The sequence below is a fragment of the Furipterus horrens genome, unplaced genomic scaffold (assembly GCF_987537825.1).
Source record: "Furipterus horrens unplaced genomic scaffold, mFurHor1.1.pri manual_scaffold_13, whole genome shotgun sequence".
NCBI lineage: Eukaryota > Metazoa > Chordata > Mammalia > Chiroptera > Furipteridae > Furipterus > Furipterus horrens.
In genome coordinates, this window is record NW_028327183.1 from 43,997,428 (window position 1) to 44,012,988 (window position 15,561).

At 51.0% G+C, this 15,561-nt stretch overlaps 1 protein-coding gene across 1 annotated transcript; it reads left to right on the forward strand.

Annotated features, from left to right (window-relative positions):
- Positions 1-312: 312 nt before the first annotated feature.
- HSD17B14 (hydroxysteroid 17-beta dehydrogenase 14) lies at positions 313-14,364 on the forward strand. The gene is given in 9 exon segments (XM_090260862.1): positions 313-382; positions 868-906; positions 1,095-1,177; positions 1,790-1,856; positions 5,168-5,259; positions 12,748-12,852; positions 13,832-13,899; positions 14,015-14,098; positions 14,187-14,364. Coding segments are annotated over 9 exon segments (786 nt in total).
- The last annotated feature ends 1,197 nt before the right edge of the window (positions 14,365-15,561 follow it).

Consider the following 15,561-nt stretch of genomic DNA (forward strand, 5'->3'; position numbering starts at 1 on the left):
AATAGCTTTCTCCGTCTGTTTGGGGTTGTGACACTGGGGACTCTGAGGGACTGAGCTGGGGTCTGGAATCCTGGGTCCCCAGGGAAGAAGGGGCATGGACCTCGGACTTACAGGTCTGAGCAAGGGTGGTGGGCTGGATTACTGAGTTTGTGGGAGGAGGGGGCCGGGGCCAAGCTTTCGGGCACCTGGACTTCTTGGCAACGCCCCCCAGGGCCGGGCTCCCAGGGTGCAGCCCACAGCCTCACGGGACTTTGGGCAGAGAAAGAGCCCCCGAGTGAGTGACAGAGGGAGAGACAGATTGACTGGCGCGGGATGGCCACAGGATCGCGCTAAGCCGGGGAGGTGGTCATTGTGACAGGGGCCGGGATCGTGCGAGCCTTCGGTGAGGGGGTCTTGGCTGGTAGAATACTGGAATCTGGGAGAGGAGCGACCCGGGGTCTAATGAATGTGGGAAGAAGAACTTGTGATTCTTAGCTTGGAAATCCAATTTGCATGCTAACGAAGGGGTGGGAGTGGTATCCTGAAGCCTGAGATTTTGGCAGGTCTCAAACGCCCCTACTCCCTTTCTCTGGGTCTCAGCTATTATAGCTACAGAATGAATGGTTTGGGGGACTATATCTCTTGCAGATTTAGGGTTTACTCCGGAAGCCAGAGATGGGGGTCTTAGGAACCCCAGTAGGTGCTTGGAGTAGCTAAGGAGCATATATGTCAAGGCCTGTACCCTTTGTCCTAGGAGGTCATCATGAGACTAGGGTCACGAGGGGAGCCGAGTTGGGTGATAGGCCCCACTCCAGATGGCCACAAGAGGGCAGCAGAGGCATTAACGACGGTCTCTGCTGGGGTAACCTGTTCCCTTCCTATTCTCAGTGGAAAGCGGGGCCCAAGTGGTTTTCTGTGACAAAGATGGTGAGTGAGGGTCTCTCAGTCCTCAACCCCAGCCCCTCCTCCCCAAGGCCCAGCAGTCCAGCCCCCAGCCCGCCTCCCTCAGACCCAGAAATCTGGGTCCTCAGCCCCTCCTCCCTCATTCAGACCCAGAGGTCGAAGGCCCCAGTCCCTCCTCCCCCAGACTCAAGCCCCCAGTCCTCTCTCTGAAGAGTTGGGGGGCCGGGCCCTGGAGCAGGAGCTTCCTGGAACTGTCTTTCTCCTCTGTGACATGACTCAGGAGGAAGAAGTGACGGTGAGCGTATTTTTTGTCCCCACTCCCTAGATCCAGTTTCTCTTGAGCTTTGTTCTCTTCTAGGTTTTGCACATGCTGTTCCCTCTACATCTTCCTCCTCTCCTGGCTACATTGTTCAGGCCCAAAGGTTTCAGCTCAGTGACCTTTCCCCCCTGCAAGGCTCTCCCTGATTCTGCTGGGGGGCCCAGTGTCTTCTGGGTAGGTTCTCCTTTATCTCCCACTTCTTCAAGATTCTTATCACACCTGTGTTGTAAATGGAACAAATGAGTTCCTCACAGTGAGTGGGTCTTTTTCTGTAAGAGTTTCCCCCTCCTGTCTCAGCGTTTCTGTCCCTTCTCTTTAGTCAATATCTCTCTGATATCTGCCCCCATGGGTCTCTATCCCCTGGACCCCAGGTCTCTGGAGTAGTGACTGCAGGTGTGACCTGTGGGCTCCAGGCACCCCTGGCTTCCTGTCTCCTCTTCTCCTGCCATGCCTGGTGACTTGGGGGAGTCCCCCACTTCCTCCAGCTCCCTGTCCCCTCAGCTGTGGCTCTGGTTTCCCTCTACCTGTCTTGCTTTTGGGAGCCCCGGCTGCCAACACTCCTCACTCACAAGATGTCTTTCTTCTCAGACCCTCGTTTCGGAGACAGTCCGCCATTGTGACCGCCTGGATTGTGTGGTCAACAACGCCAGCTACCGTGAGTTGTGAGGCTGGAGGGCCACTCCCCAGTGTCAACCTACCTCCTGGCTTCCCACCCCTCTCTCAGGAACCTCAGTTTCCCCTTTTCTCTGCCCCCGATCCCCCCATCGTCCCCTCTGTCCACTCAGACAGGACAGGCCAGCTGTGGGATCCCCCATGCCTGGGCTTCTATCTGGCTCAGTTCCACGCTGGCAGTGTGACACCCCCCCCTTTCCAGACCTCAGTTTCTACATTTCTAAGTGGGAATAAGGGTGATGATGGTCCTCACTGTAGGGCTGTTGTGGATATTGAACAAAGTAGGCTAGTCAGCCTCTTAAATACTGGAACTTCTAGGTGAGGCTGACGGCCTTTCTAGTGCTGAGGACTGTGGAGACGTACTCATGGCGTGTGGCGTACGGGGCTTTCAAAGGGAAATTGCCATCAGTTTCATGGCTACCCTTTATCAGAATGCCTCATGCTTGCAAACCAAGGCTCAGAGAGGTGAAGTGTTTGCACTGAGGTCACACAGCAAGGCCGTAGAAGTCGCTCACCCTCTCTGGGTTTGTTGTTGCGAGGATGAAACAGATGGTGGATATCAGCTCATTCTTTCTCTTTGTACCCTTTGATTATTCAGCAGGTATTTACTGAGCACCCCTATGTCCCGAGTTCTGTCCTAGGGTCTAGGGGTTTAGCAGTGATGGGATTCACCTGCCAGAGTGAGGAAATAGACAAGAAGAGACAGATACAGGCACTCCTCATTATTCATAGATTCTGCATTGGGAACTCCCACGCGCCGAAAGCAAGTTTCTGTAACCCCAGAATCAGCAGCACTCGTCGCACTTTGCTGGTTTTCACAGACACGCGCAGAGTGACAAACACCTGAGTTGTCTGTAGCACGTGTTCCCAGCTGAGGTTGAGCAAGATGACGCTTTGCCCTAGTTTTAGTTCTTAGGCAGGGAGATGCCCAGAGGACAGAGGCAGGAGGGGACGGCACAGTGGAGAACGCCCACTCGGGCCAGCTGAACAGGTTGGGGTCACAAGGCTGGAAGCTGTGCGTGGCGTGGCCTCAGGCAATTGACTTATTTGCAAAATCAATGAAATAGAGTTCACCAATATGAGCTGTTTTTAGGATTTAAGTTTAAAATCTGTTAGATATCCATATATGTACATATATGTATGCACCCACATACAGGCACTATCTCAGTTTGTTCAGACTGCTATAACAGAAATACCATTGGCTGGGTGGCTTAAATAGCAAATATTTATCTCTCACAGTTCTGGGGGCTAGAAAGTCCAACATCGAGGTGCTGGCAGATTCCGTGTGTGGTGTGGGCCTGCTTCTCACTGTGCCCTGCATGGCGGAAGGGCGAAGAAGCTGTCTGGGGTGTCCTTTCTTTTTTTTAAAGATTTTATTTATTTATTTTTAGAGAGGGGAAGGGAGGGAGAAAGAGAGGGAGAGAAACATCAATGTGTGGTTGCCTCTTGTGCACCCCTAACTGGAGATCTGGCCTGCAACCCTGGCATCCATCTGCCCTGATTGGGAATCGAACTGGTGATCCTTTGGTTTGCAGGCTGGCACTCAATCCACTGAGCCACACCAACCACGGCTGGGTTGTTCTTTCTAAGGACACTAATCCCATTCACGAGGGCTCCACCCTCATGACATAACACCTTCCAAAAGCCTCACCTCCAAACACCATCACTTTAAAGGTTGAATTTCAACACATGAGCTTTGCTTTTTAATTAAAAGAAAATGTTATTCCTTACCCAAGGATATTTATTGATTTTAGAGAGAAAGAAATGGAGAGAGGGAGAGAGAGAAACATCCATTGGTTGCCTCCCATACACACCCCAGCTGGGGATCGAACCCACAGCCTAGATATGTGCCCTGACCAGAAATGGAACTCACAACCTTTAGCTGTACGGGATGATGCTCTAACCAATTGAGCACCTGGCCAGGGTAACACATGAACTTTTTGAGTCCATAACAGGTTCATATTATTATATAATATTATATATACATACTTTCCCTAGGAACAGGGGATCAATACTCACTAATTCAGTGTTCACGGTGACTCTACAGACCATAACTGGCTTGAAAATGAGAATTGACTGTACATATTATATTAACTAGCCTGTCCAGGGCGATGAGGACTTCCCCTCCTTCTCACTCTCCTGTCTTTCCAGCTCCTTTTCTCATGAATATTGATTTTTCTTTCCCTCTAACCACCCCCCCACCCCACCCCCAGTTCCTTCTGTTTATCACTGACCCCTGAACAATGCAGGGGTTAGAGGAGCTGATCCCCATGCAGTTGAAAATCTGGTTGCAACTTTTGACTGCCCTAAGCTTTACTTCAGTCCCTCAGTATCTGTGGGGGATTGGTCCCAGGATCCATTCGCATACCAAAATCCTTGGACACTCAAGTCCCTTATAAAAAACAGAGCAGAGCCCTGGCTGGTGTGGCTCCGTGGACTGAGTGCCAGCCTGTGAACCTGGAGCTCGCTGGTTCAATTCCCAGTCAGGGCACGTGCCTGGGTTGCGGGCCGGGTCCCTGGTTGGGGGCGTGCGAGAGGTAACCACACAGCGGTGTTTCTCTCCTTCTCTTCCCTCCCTTCTCCTCTCTCTAAAAAGAAATAAGATAAAATATTTTTTAAATAAATAAATGAAACAGAGCAGAACAATGCATACAGTCAGCCCTCTGCACCTGCAGATTCCCCCTGCCCTGTGGATCAAAAATGCTGTTGTTCTGTGCTGTGCACCTGGAACGAATACAAAATAATGCTGAATATAAACTGTAATTGAAAAAAAAATTAATTAAAAATGTTATTGTTTTTGATTTGCGGTTGCTTGACTATGGATACAAACTCTGGATAAGGAGGGGAGACTGTATATTTATTGAAAAAAATCTGCATATGAATAGACCCACGCAGTTCAAACCTGTGTTGTTCAAGGGCCAACCATATTTAACAAACACACTATTGTACTAAGTGTTACGCATAAATATTGACTTGTAACATTTCTAAACTCAGGAGGGGTTATTGTCATCCTGTAGTTAAGGAGACCGAGGCACAGAGAGGCAAGGTGACTTGCCCAAAATCACACAGCCAGGAAATGGCAGGGCTGAGATTTGAACCCAGACCTTCTGGCCTCTGACACTGCTTTCTTTATTAACTGCTGTGCAATTTCCTTTCCTTTTCACCATCCCTGACCCTTCTGTCTGCCAGCCCCCCCTAAGCCCCCCACTCTCCTTTACCATCCCTTTTTCCCTCTGGTTCTCCTGTCCACACGGCTCCCTCATTCTGTCCCCTCTCTCCACCCCCTGCCCTTAGACCCGCCTCCACAGTGGCCTGAGGAGACCTCTGCCCAGGACTTCTGGCAGCTGCTGGCGCTGAACCTGCTGGGGACATACACCTTGATCAAGGTGAAGGCTGGGGGCCCTGGCTGCCTGGGCCAGGTGGCGTCCTGACAGTGAGATTGTCAGACCCACTTTATCCGAGAGGAGAGTATTTTCTGTGCCTTGGTGTAATCTTATTCCCCAAGGACTCTGTTTTTTGCAGAAAATTAATGGTGCAAATCCCCACATCCAGCAAAAGCAGCCTGGGTGGGTACATAGCTCTGCCTTCTTAGGAACCTTTCAGGACCTTCCCAAGTGGGGTGGTAGTCAGGAGGGGATGTTAAGAACATGGGCGCAGATTGAAACAGGGAGGCGGTAATAGACAGTCACAGCTTTGCCACCCCATCAATAGCTACCTCTGTGCCCTTGCTCTGAATCTTCCCATAATGCCCCCTGCTTATCATCTCTCTTCACGTCACCTCCTCCCAAAGGCCTTTCCCGACCTTCCCTGCTTATGCGGCACTTAGACGTACGTAGTCATTCTCTGTGATAAATAGTATGTTCTTTTTGTCACAGCGCTTTTTAATTCACTCATTCAACAAATATTCAATTTTTAAAAGATTTTTATTTATTTATTTATAGAGAGAGGAGAAGGGAGGGAGAAAGAGAGGGCAAGAAACATCAACTAGTTGCCTCTCACACACCGCCATCTGGGGACCCTGCCCGCAACCCAGGCATGTACCCTGACTGGGAATTGAACCTGTGACCTTCTGGTTCACAGGCTGGTGCTCAATCCACTGAGCCACACCAGCCAGGGCCAAGTATTCATTTAGCACCCACAGTGTGCTAAGTAAGCACTGGGCATCCAGCAGGGGACAAAACAGGCAGCCACCCCTGTCCTTGGGGAACTGACATTCTAGCAGGGGAGACAGACAGCAGGCCGGTATATATAGAATATACTGTCAGGGAGTGATAAGTGCTAGGCAAAAAAACTGAAGGAAAAAGAGTGGATGATGAGCGGTGGGTATGTGCAAATGCTATTTTATTTTCATTTAGCATTTTATTTATTTCTATTCTGGCATTTCGCAAGTGTATGCAAAAGCAGGAAGAATCGTATACTGAACCCCATTTGATCATTGCCTGGTGCCAACAATTAGCAGCATTCTGCCATTCTTGCTTCTTGGAGACCCCCCACTTTCTTTCCTGGACTACTTTAAAGTAAATCCCAGATATCATATTTCACCTGTAAATAATTCAGTATGATCTTTACCAGGTGAAGAGTTACTTTAAATTGTGTATTTGTGTCCTATTTTATTTCATTTTATTTTTATCCTCACCTGAGGATGTTTTTATTGATTTTAGAGAGGGGGAGGGGGAGAGAGAGAAACATCGATGTAAAAGAAGAACATCGATGTGAGAGAAAAACATGGATTGGTTGCCTCCCATATGTGTCCTGACTGGGAATCGAACCAGCCACCTTTTGGTGCACTGGGACAAAGCTCCAACCAACTGAGCCACCTGGTCAGGGCTGTGTGCTCTTTTAGACAAAGTGGGGTGGTCAGAAGACTTCTCTGACGGGTAACATTTGAGCCATACCCCGAGGAAGTGTGTGGTGAATAGTGGTCCAGCAGAGAAATAGCCAGTGCAAAGGCCCTGGGGCGAGACAGCTTGGAGTGCAGGAGAGCAGTGAGAAGGACAGTGTGACTGAGGCAGGGTGAGCGCAGAGGAAAGGGCGCAAAGTGAGGGCGGAGAGCGGGCGATGGGACCCGGATTGCATGGGGCGTTTTAAACCACGGAGTGAGCTGAGAGCCATGGAGGGTTCTGAGCTGGGGAACAGGAACTGCTGTGAGTGGAAACTGGCGCCCTCTGGCGGCCGCGTGGGGAACAGAGGGGGCAAAGGCTGAAGCCGGGGGCTTGGAGGGCGGTCCAGGCAGGAGGTGATGTTGGATCTGACCAGTCTGGTGGCTGCGGATTTGGTGAGAAGTGGTCCAATTCTGGGTTCATTTTGAAGGTAGAATTGTCAGGATTTCATCATAGACTAGATATGAGGGTGAACTTGAGAAAGAAAGAAATGTGTTTTTGTTTCTGTTGTCGTTTATTTGTTTAGCAACTGTAGGATGGGGATCCCTAGGCGAAGCAGGTGGGGTGGGATTCGTGGGTCTGGGGTGAGGGTCCAGGCCTAGAGACATCATTTTGGAGCTCACTGGCTTGAGGCTGGAGGAGCTTGGAAAAGCGAGTGCAGACAGATGGGAGAGGCCCACAGAGTGGGCCAGGGGTCACCGGTGTGGGGAAAGCTCAGGTGCTACCTTCAAGGTTTGATCTGAGATCCAGGTGGAATGTCGCCAGTTGGGTCATTCCCTGCTCAACCGGTGAACCCTGGCTTCTTCCCCAATTTCTCTTCACCTTCTGTACATCATAACCCATAAAAGGTGTGTGTGTGTGTGTGTGTGTGTGTGTATCCAGAATTTAAAAAGAGAGTGATTTTACATTACTGGATTTCTAGTTTCCCTTGAAACGTTGATAAACTGGATCCATGAGGCAGGGTGACAGCCTGCTAAATGTGGCCCGGCTCTCTCTGTATCCGAGCTCCTGCCTCTCCCTATTGGCTGGCTCCCTGCCTCTGTTACTTGTGGGGGAGCTGCTGTGAAGAGTCTAGATCTGGGGCCGGCCTGCCTAAGTTCTCTGCCGCCTCCTCCTGGCAACATTGGGCAAGTTACTCAATCTCTCTGTGCCTCAATTTTACTGTAAACGAGGGATAATCATGATACCTAATTCACAGGGTTGTTCTGAGAATTGAATCAGATTCGATTAAATACCCACCAAGCCCTTAGAACATGCCTGGCACAGAGTTTCCTGTCTACAAGCTATTACTGTTCATCATGAACCTAGTCCTGTTCTGTTTACTGTGGCTAATCTACCTCGCTCAGCTGGAGGTTTCTGAGATACATGTCGGGCAAATTAATCCCCGGAGAAGTAGAAGGGGAAAGGTGAGATTTGAGCTGCACCTTGAGTGGGAGGGAAGGAAAATAGGGCACAGAGTGTTTCACTCACTAAGAAAAGAATATGCAAAGGCCCTGGGGCAGAAACCCTTGAATGTATTTTAAGAGCAAGAAAACCACCATCTCCACCTGCAGCTTAGCAATTAAAATCATTTTGTTAAACGTGTTCTACCCATTGCCTCCTGCATTCTCCTACACAGACATCATATAATTTCATCAGTACTACCAATGGATTAGAATGTTTATTTTTATTTTGAAATAATTTGTGTTTTAAAACATTGCCAGAACAGTACAGAGAACTCCCGTATGCCCAGACTCTCCATTGTTAATATTTTATCACATTTGCTTGATTGCTCGTTAAAAAAATTTTTTTTTAATATTTATTTTTAGAGAGAGGGAGGATGGAAAAGAAAGAGAGAGAAACAATGTGTGAGAGAAACATGGATTGGTTGCCTCTCATGCACCTCCAACCAGGGACCTGGCCTGCAACCCAGGCGTGTGCCCTGACTGGGAACTGAACCGGTGACCCTTCAGTTTGCAGGCTGGCGTTCAAGCCACTGAGCCACACCAGGCAGGGCTGAGCATTTTAATTTAAAACTACATTCAACTTTATGTTACAAATTAAAGTTAAGACTTTTTTTTTTTTTACATAACCAAACTGCCACTACCAAATTAACAGTAATTCCTTAATACTGTTTAATACTAAAGCCCTATTTGAATTCACCCTGCTGTTCGCAAATGTCTTATCCACTTCAGACTCCAGACAAGGCCCATCCATTTGGTTTTCTGGAGAGCAAAGTCTTCTGCTTCCTGTTCATGCTTCTATCTCAGCACCTACAACTGTGCCTGTTGCAGGGAAATCTGTCAGCATGAATGACAACTCTGCTGCCATTATCACCATCACCACCATCATTATCACTGTCACCATCATCATCCCCATCATCATCTTCACCGTCATCATTGCCATCACCACCATCATTATTTTCATCACCATCATCATCACTACCACCATCATCACCACCAGCATCCCTCGGAAGCTCTCAAAAGGTTGACTCTTGGGCCCCCACCCAGACCTCCTGAATCAGAATGTCTGGATCTTCGGCCTCCCTGGTGGATTCCAACATGAGCCAAAGTTTGTGATTTCCTAGGCTAGAGAAAGCAACAGAGGAACGAGGGATCTTGATATGGTTGTGGAAATGAGATCTTATGGGCAGAAAGGATTTACAGAAGGTGTTTGAGGAGAGGCGTGTCTGTTGTAGACTCTCAGAGCTGTATTGGTTCTTAGAGATCTATCCAATCATTCATTTATTTATTGATCAATAAATAAAACCTGGGTAGGTATCAAGCAGTGTACTAGGTGCCGGTGACACCATGTGGTCTTTGCCCCTGTGGAGTTCATAGTCATGGGGCAACCAGGTGTTATTAAAAAAGTGCAGAGGTGAGTTTATGGGGGTGAATGTGTCATGCTAGGGAGGAGACAGGTGGGATTCTAGGAGACATATGATAGGGAGACTGGCTTGTTCTGGGAGTCAGGACAGGTGGGCTTCCTGGAGGAAGCAAAAGATGAGTATCATTAACCAGAGGGGTGGTGAAGGGGGCTCTCCAGATCCAGTGTCCAAAGGGAGGGAGGAAGGGGGAGAGTCACACTAGTAAGAGTCCAGTGGGGCCTTGATGTGGCGACAGGGAAGTGCAAGTGTTGCTGGCCGTGGGAACAGCCTGCCAAGGCCTGGCAGTGAGAGAGGGGTTGGTACAGGAAGGGGCGGGGGGGGGGGGCAGATCACATGGAGCCCTGAGGGCAATGCCAGGTGTCTGGTCTTTATCTCAAGAGCAATAGGGGGCCCTGGCTGGTATGGATCCGTGGATTGAGTGCTGGTCTGCGAACTGAAAGGTCGCTGGTTCGATTCCCAGTCAGGGCACAGGCCTGGGTTGTGGGCGGGTCCCCAGTTGGGGGTGTGCAAGAGGCCACACTTTGGTGTTTCTCTCCCTTTCTCATTCCCTTCCGCTTGCTCTAAAAGTAAATAAATAAATAAAATTTTAAAGAGCAATAGGGAGCCCTTGAAGGTATTTGAGCAAGAAACCGATGGATCCGATGAGGAACTGAGGCCAAGGGAGACTCTGGAAGACTCCCAGGTCTCCCAGTCTGTGGCTTAAGAAGCGGGGTGGGAGGGGGACCAAGGAAGAGGGGCAGGTTTTAGGAAAGACAATGGGGTGAGTTCTGCACTGGAGACCTTGAGATGGAGAGCCCAGGGGTGGCAGGTCGGGAGCTCCAGCAGGGGACCCTGAGGGAGATTCAGGAGATGCTGGTGAGAAATCAACAAGGTAGGGACTTCCCAGGCCGAGCTCAGAGACTGAGAAGGACCCAGGAACCCCGACACTGAAGTGAAGTGGAGTCAGGCCAGAGCCAGGCTCCCCAGATTGGCTGCCTGAAGGGAGGGAGGGGCGGTCAGGCCAGTAAGAGTCCAGCAGGTCCTTGATGTAGCTACTAGGTGACCTTGGGGTGGGGGCAGGGAGGGCTCGGCCAAGGAATGTGCGGGAGGGTTGGGAAGGGCGGTGTGGGACAAATATTTATTTGGCAGCAGCGGTGTCCCCAGCGCTGGGATGAAGGTGGCAAATGCACCCTGTCTCTGCCCTCACTTTCCTTCGCAGGGTGGGAGTGGAGAGGGAGTGTGGCAGAGGAAGTGGCCAAGGTTAAGGAGAGAAATGTGGCGGGGCAGGGCCCGGGGTGGGGGCCGAGCAAGCCCCAGGCCTGAGGGAAGGGGCTTTCAAGGCTGATGAGAGCGAGGGGGAAGCAGAGGATGAATGTCGGGGGTCCCCAAGGAGGAGGCTGGAGGATTAGAGTTCACCCCGCCCCCAACACCCGCGGCACTCTCTTGTCGCTACCCCTGTATCCTGACATTCTTAACACTTAGCGTTGTCAGAAATTCTTATTTGGTTATTGTTTTGGTCTCAGACTGCGGGGTTGCCAATACTGGGTCTGTTAGGTGTCATGGGACCCTCTATGCCTGTCACTCACCTTCCTGTTCCTTAATGAGCTAATCTGTGTAATGCTGAAAATGGGGCCAGGCATATATATACCAGGTCCTCAATAAATCCATTCACTTATTCAGTAGGTATTCATTGAGCACATACTCTGTGCCAAAGAAAAGAAGAATTTCAGCCGTCCCCTTGTGGTTTTTTTGCATTCTGGTGGGAGAGACGGAGAATAAGTGAATAAGTCAGTAAAATATAATGGTGCCCTGGCCAGTGTGGCTCAGTGGGTTGGGTGCTGTTCCATAAACCGAAAGGTTCCCCAGTTCAATTCCTGGTCAGGGCCTGGGTTGCAGGTTCGGTCCCCAGTCAGGGCGCATATGGAAAGCAGCCACTTGATGTTTTTTTCTCACGTTGATGTTTTTCTCCCTCTTTTTCTCCCTCCCTTCTCCTCTCTCTAAAAGATTTTCTAAAAAGTAATAGAAAATACAATATAATACATATATGGCACATCAGAGGGCATGTGGGTCATAAAAGGAATGAGGAAGTGGGATGGGGATGAGGCAGTCTGCAGTTTTAAATAAACAGGATGGTTAGGCAAGGTGACATTTGAACAGAATTTGAAGTTGCTGAGAGAGTAGGTTTACCTAGGACTGTCTCACTTTAGCACTGAAACTGTAGACTGAATGTCACATGTCTCCAGAAACCCTTTAGTTCTGGCCAAGCCAGAATGGTTGGTCACCCTAGGAGTGAGTTGTAAGGCTATCTTAGGAAAAGCATTCCAGGCAGAGGGAACAGCAAGTGCAAAGACCCTGAGGTTGGAACCCTCAGGGGGTATTTGGAGAGACAGCACTGAGAACAGTGTGGAGGCTGTTTTTTGAGAGAGTAAAAGAGGTTTGGAAGGGCTGGTGGGGTGAACTGGGAAGGGAACTAATTTCCCACTCTGAGGACCCCTGGGGGAACTGGCTTGGGTGTGTTACTCTAGTGGCAGAACAGACCTTGCCTGGCCAGCTCAGCTGCCCAAAGCAAACAAGGAAAAGGACAGAATTTTAATTTCTTCAAGGTCAGGGATAGTGAAAGAACTGGGAGACAGAGAAGGAGGGAGAGAGAGTTTGTTTAGGGACCTTCAGGTAGCCAGGGAGTTGTAGGGGAGAAGTTGGCAGAATAAGGGGTTTATTTCATGAAGGCCTCCCACATTCTGACCACAGAGCTCTCCCTAAAACTCCAAAGAACTGTCTTCCCCTCTGCATAAAAGAGCTTCCTCCTATTTTTGCAAAAAAAATGCAGCCATGTAGCATTTTTCTGTCTTCATGTGGACAGGAGTTTGAATAACAAACAAAGACCCAGAGAGAGGGGAATAGGGACAGAAAAAGGGGGGGAGGAGACAGAGAAACGTAGAGAAGAGTCCCTTTCAGACAGGGAGAGACTCCAGCAGCGCTTAGACCCAGAGACCCTGGGGTAAGCCAGCAAGGGTGCGCTCCGGAGCCCCAGATGCTGTCCTTACAAGGCCAAGAGATCAGCTAGGGAACACACCAGGGACAGGGCGGGATGTGTTTCAGCAGGCTGGGGGAGAGCCTTGGGTGGCTTACTCTGCCTCCTGTCCCTCCAGCTCACCCTCCCCCACCTGCGGAAGAGCCAGGGGAATGTCATCGACATCTCCAGTCTGGTCTGGGCAGTTGGCCAGTCCCAGGCAGTTCCCTACGTGGCTACCAAGGTAGGCCATCGAGGTGCCCCCTCGATTCTTCCTTCCCTCCTTTGCTGGTCTGATAGGGGCCTCCGACCTGAGGCATAAAAACCTGTGCCATGTTTTTAGGCACTAAGTGTCTCCTAAGAAATAAAGCCCAGCCCTGGCTGGTGTGGCTCAGTGGATTGTGAGCCAGCTTGTGAACCAAAGTGTCAAGAGTTCGATTCCCAGTCAGGGCACATGCCTGGGTTGTGGGCCAGGTCCCTGGTTGGGGGTGTGCGAGAGGCAACCACACACTGATGTTTCTCTCCTTCTCTCTCCCTCCCTTCCCCTCTCTCTAAAAATAAATAAGTAAAATCTTAAAAAAAAAAAAAAAAAAAAGAAAGAAAGAGGAGAGACTTCAGGCTTTACACAGATTCAGGAAAATATGATGGGCAGCTAATGGCAATTGGGAGAACTGTGTGAGGTCCAAGGTGCCTGCTTTGAAGGAGACTGAGGCATCATTGTCCTATGTGCAATGTTTCTTGTATCTTGTATCTTCTTCAATAAATGTTTCTATTTTAAAAAGAGAGAGAGAAAAGAGAAATAAAGCCTAGCCTTGACTGGTGTGGCTCAGTGGGTTGAGTGTCATCCCTCAAACCAAAAGGTCACTGGTTCGATTCCCAGTCAGGGCACATGCCTGGGTTGTGGGTCAGGTCCCCATTTGGAGGTGTGCATTTCTCTCACACATTGATGTTTCTCTCCCTCTCTTTCTCCCTTCCCTCTAAAAATAAATAAAATCTTGAAAAACAAAAAAAGGAGTAAAAAAGAAAGAGAAAAGAAAGAGAGCTTGGTGCATCCTAACGTAGTTTGCTTTGCGGGGAGGGCATGACTTTCCCATTCTGATGCCCCTGCCTGGCACCCTCCACCCCCACCCCCCTGGTTGGGAAGAGAGGACACAGGAGGGGCCTCACCCTCCCTGGACTGAACTCCACCCCCCCGCCCCCCACCGCCCACGTGTTTTCTCTAGGGGGCGCTGACAGCCATGACCAAGGCCTTGGCTCTGGATGAGAGTCAATATGGTGTCCGAGTCAACTGGTGAGCAGCTCCGAGTGCACTGAGAGCCTCCTGGGGGGACTGGGAAGACAGGGAGTGCGCCCCGATGCAGTGAGTGCGGGAGACCCAGCTGATTCTCCCATCTCCCTCCCTCCAGGATCTCTCCAGGAAACATCTGGACCCCACTGTGGGAGGAGCTGGCAGCCTTCACGCCTGACCACCAGGCCGCAGTCGGAGAGGGCACATGGCCCAGGTAGGGGATGGGGGCCAGCCGGGTGGTATGGTGCACGGCAGTCAGGGGAGGGCCCCGCTTGACCTCCTCTTTGCCTGGTCTCTCCCCAGCCCCTGGGTCGCATGGGCCAGCCAGCGGAGGTGGGGGCCGCCCTGGCCTCTGAAGCCAGCTTCTGCACAGGCATTGAGCTGTTTGTGACCGGGGGTGCGGAGCTGGGGTATGGGTGTAAGGCCAGGTCGGGCGCCCCCGTGGAGGCCCCTGCCATCCCTTCCTGATCTCCCCATTTCCACTGAGGCTCCCTTGCCTAGGACTCTCCCACTCCACACACTCAGTCTCCCAAGCTCCAGCTTCTGCCTTCTGCCTCTCAGGCACTAAGCCCCAACTCAGGACACTAAGCCCATTTACCAACGTGCCAAACCACGCCACAGGTTCCCATAAAAGCAATTGGCAGCCAGAAGTAGGAGGTCATCGTTACGTGTATTTTCCGTCCACACCGCTGCCCTCGCCCCCGGCCCGACCCCCCCCACCCGGGGGACTACAACTCCCAGCAGACCTTGCGGCAGAGCCTCTCGCCTAGGGCTCCAGGGCAAAGCAGTGCAGGTTGGCTTCCCCAGCGACCCAGTTAAAAGGTTCGCAGGGGAGAGTCAATTAAGCTCTAATTAGGAGATAATCAGGAGATGAAGCCAAAGGGCCTCTTCTTTGTTCTTGGCCCGCAGGGGAAAGGAGTCCTGACCTCACTGCCTGCGGAGCCGGAGGGTGGCCGGCGCTAAAAGTTCTGAGGGCAGAAGAGGCTGAGGATTGAGATTCCTGGGACAGAGAGAAAAGGATCTGGGGTCCGCACTCCTGGATTTGGGGGAAAGGAAACGGGGTGGGTAGGAAACTGGGCTCCTCTGCTTTGGGAGGGTGACCCTGGATTTCCCCGCGTGGGGTGCGCGGGACCCAGTCCAGGGTGTGTCCCCAGGTGAGGGGGTGGGGCTGCACGGCAGCTGTGGATTGGCAGCCGCGGGGGGTGTGCGGCAATCGCTGATTGGCCTAGGAGGGACCGAGAAGTCTTGCGGGCACCGCCCCCCTATAGCCCCAGGCAGCGGGGTGAGGCGGGAGGGAACAAAAGCAGGAAGACGCCCTGCTGGGGGAAAGGTTTGGAATTTGACTGCCCGGGCTTGTGACTGTTACGACTGGGGACAGAACGTCCCAGAGTAGAATTATGGAGGCATAGTGGCTCTGGGTTTGAGGTTGAGGGTAGAGCAGGAACGATAGTTTGGAGTCACAGTAACCTAGATGCAGGAGTTGGGGGAACTGACCACTGAAGGTTGGGCGGCCCAGTGACCGAGGAGCAACTGGCTAACTGCCTTTGGGGGTTCTCAAGCTGGGGAAGCCCACAGGAAGTGGGTAACCAGGAAGTCCTGCTCTAGAAGCTATTCTTAGCGGCACATTGATAAGTTGGGGAATTGAAATTTTTCAGGCCTCACTGA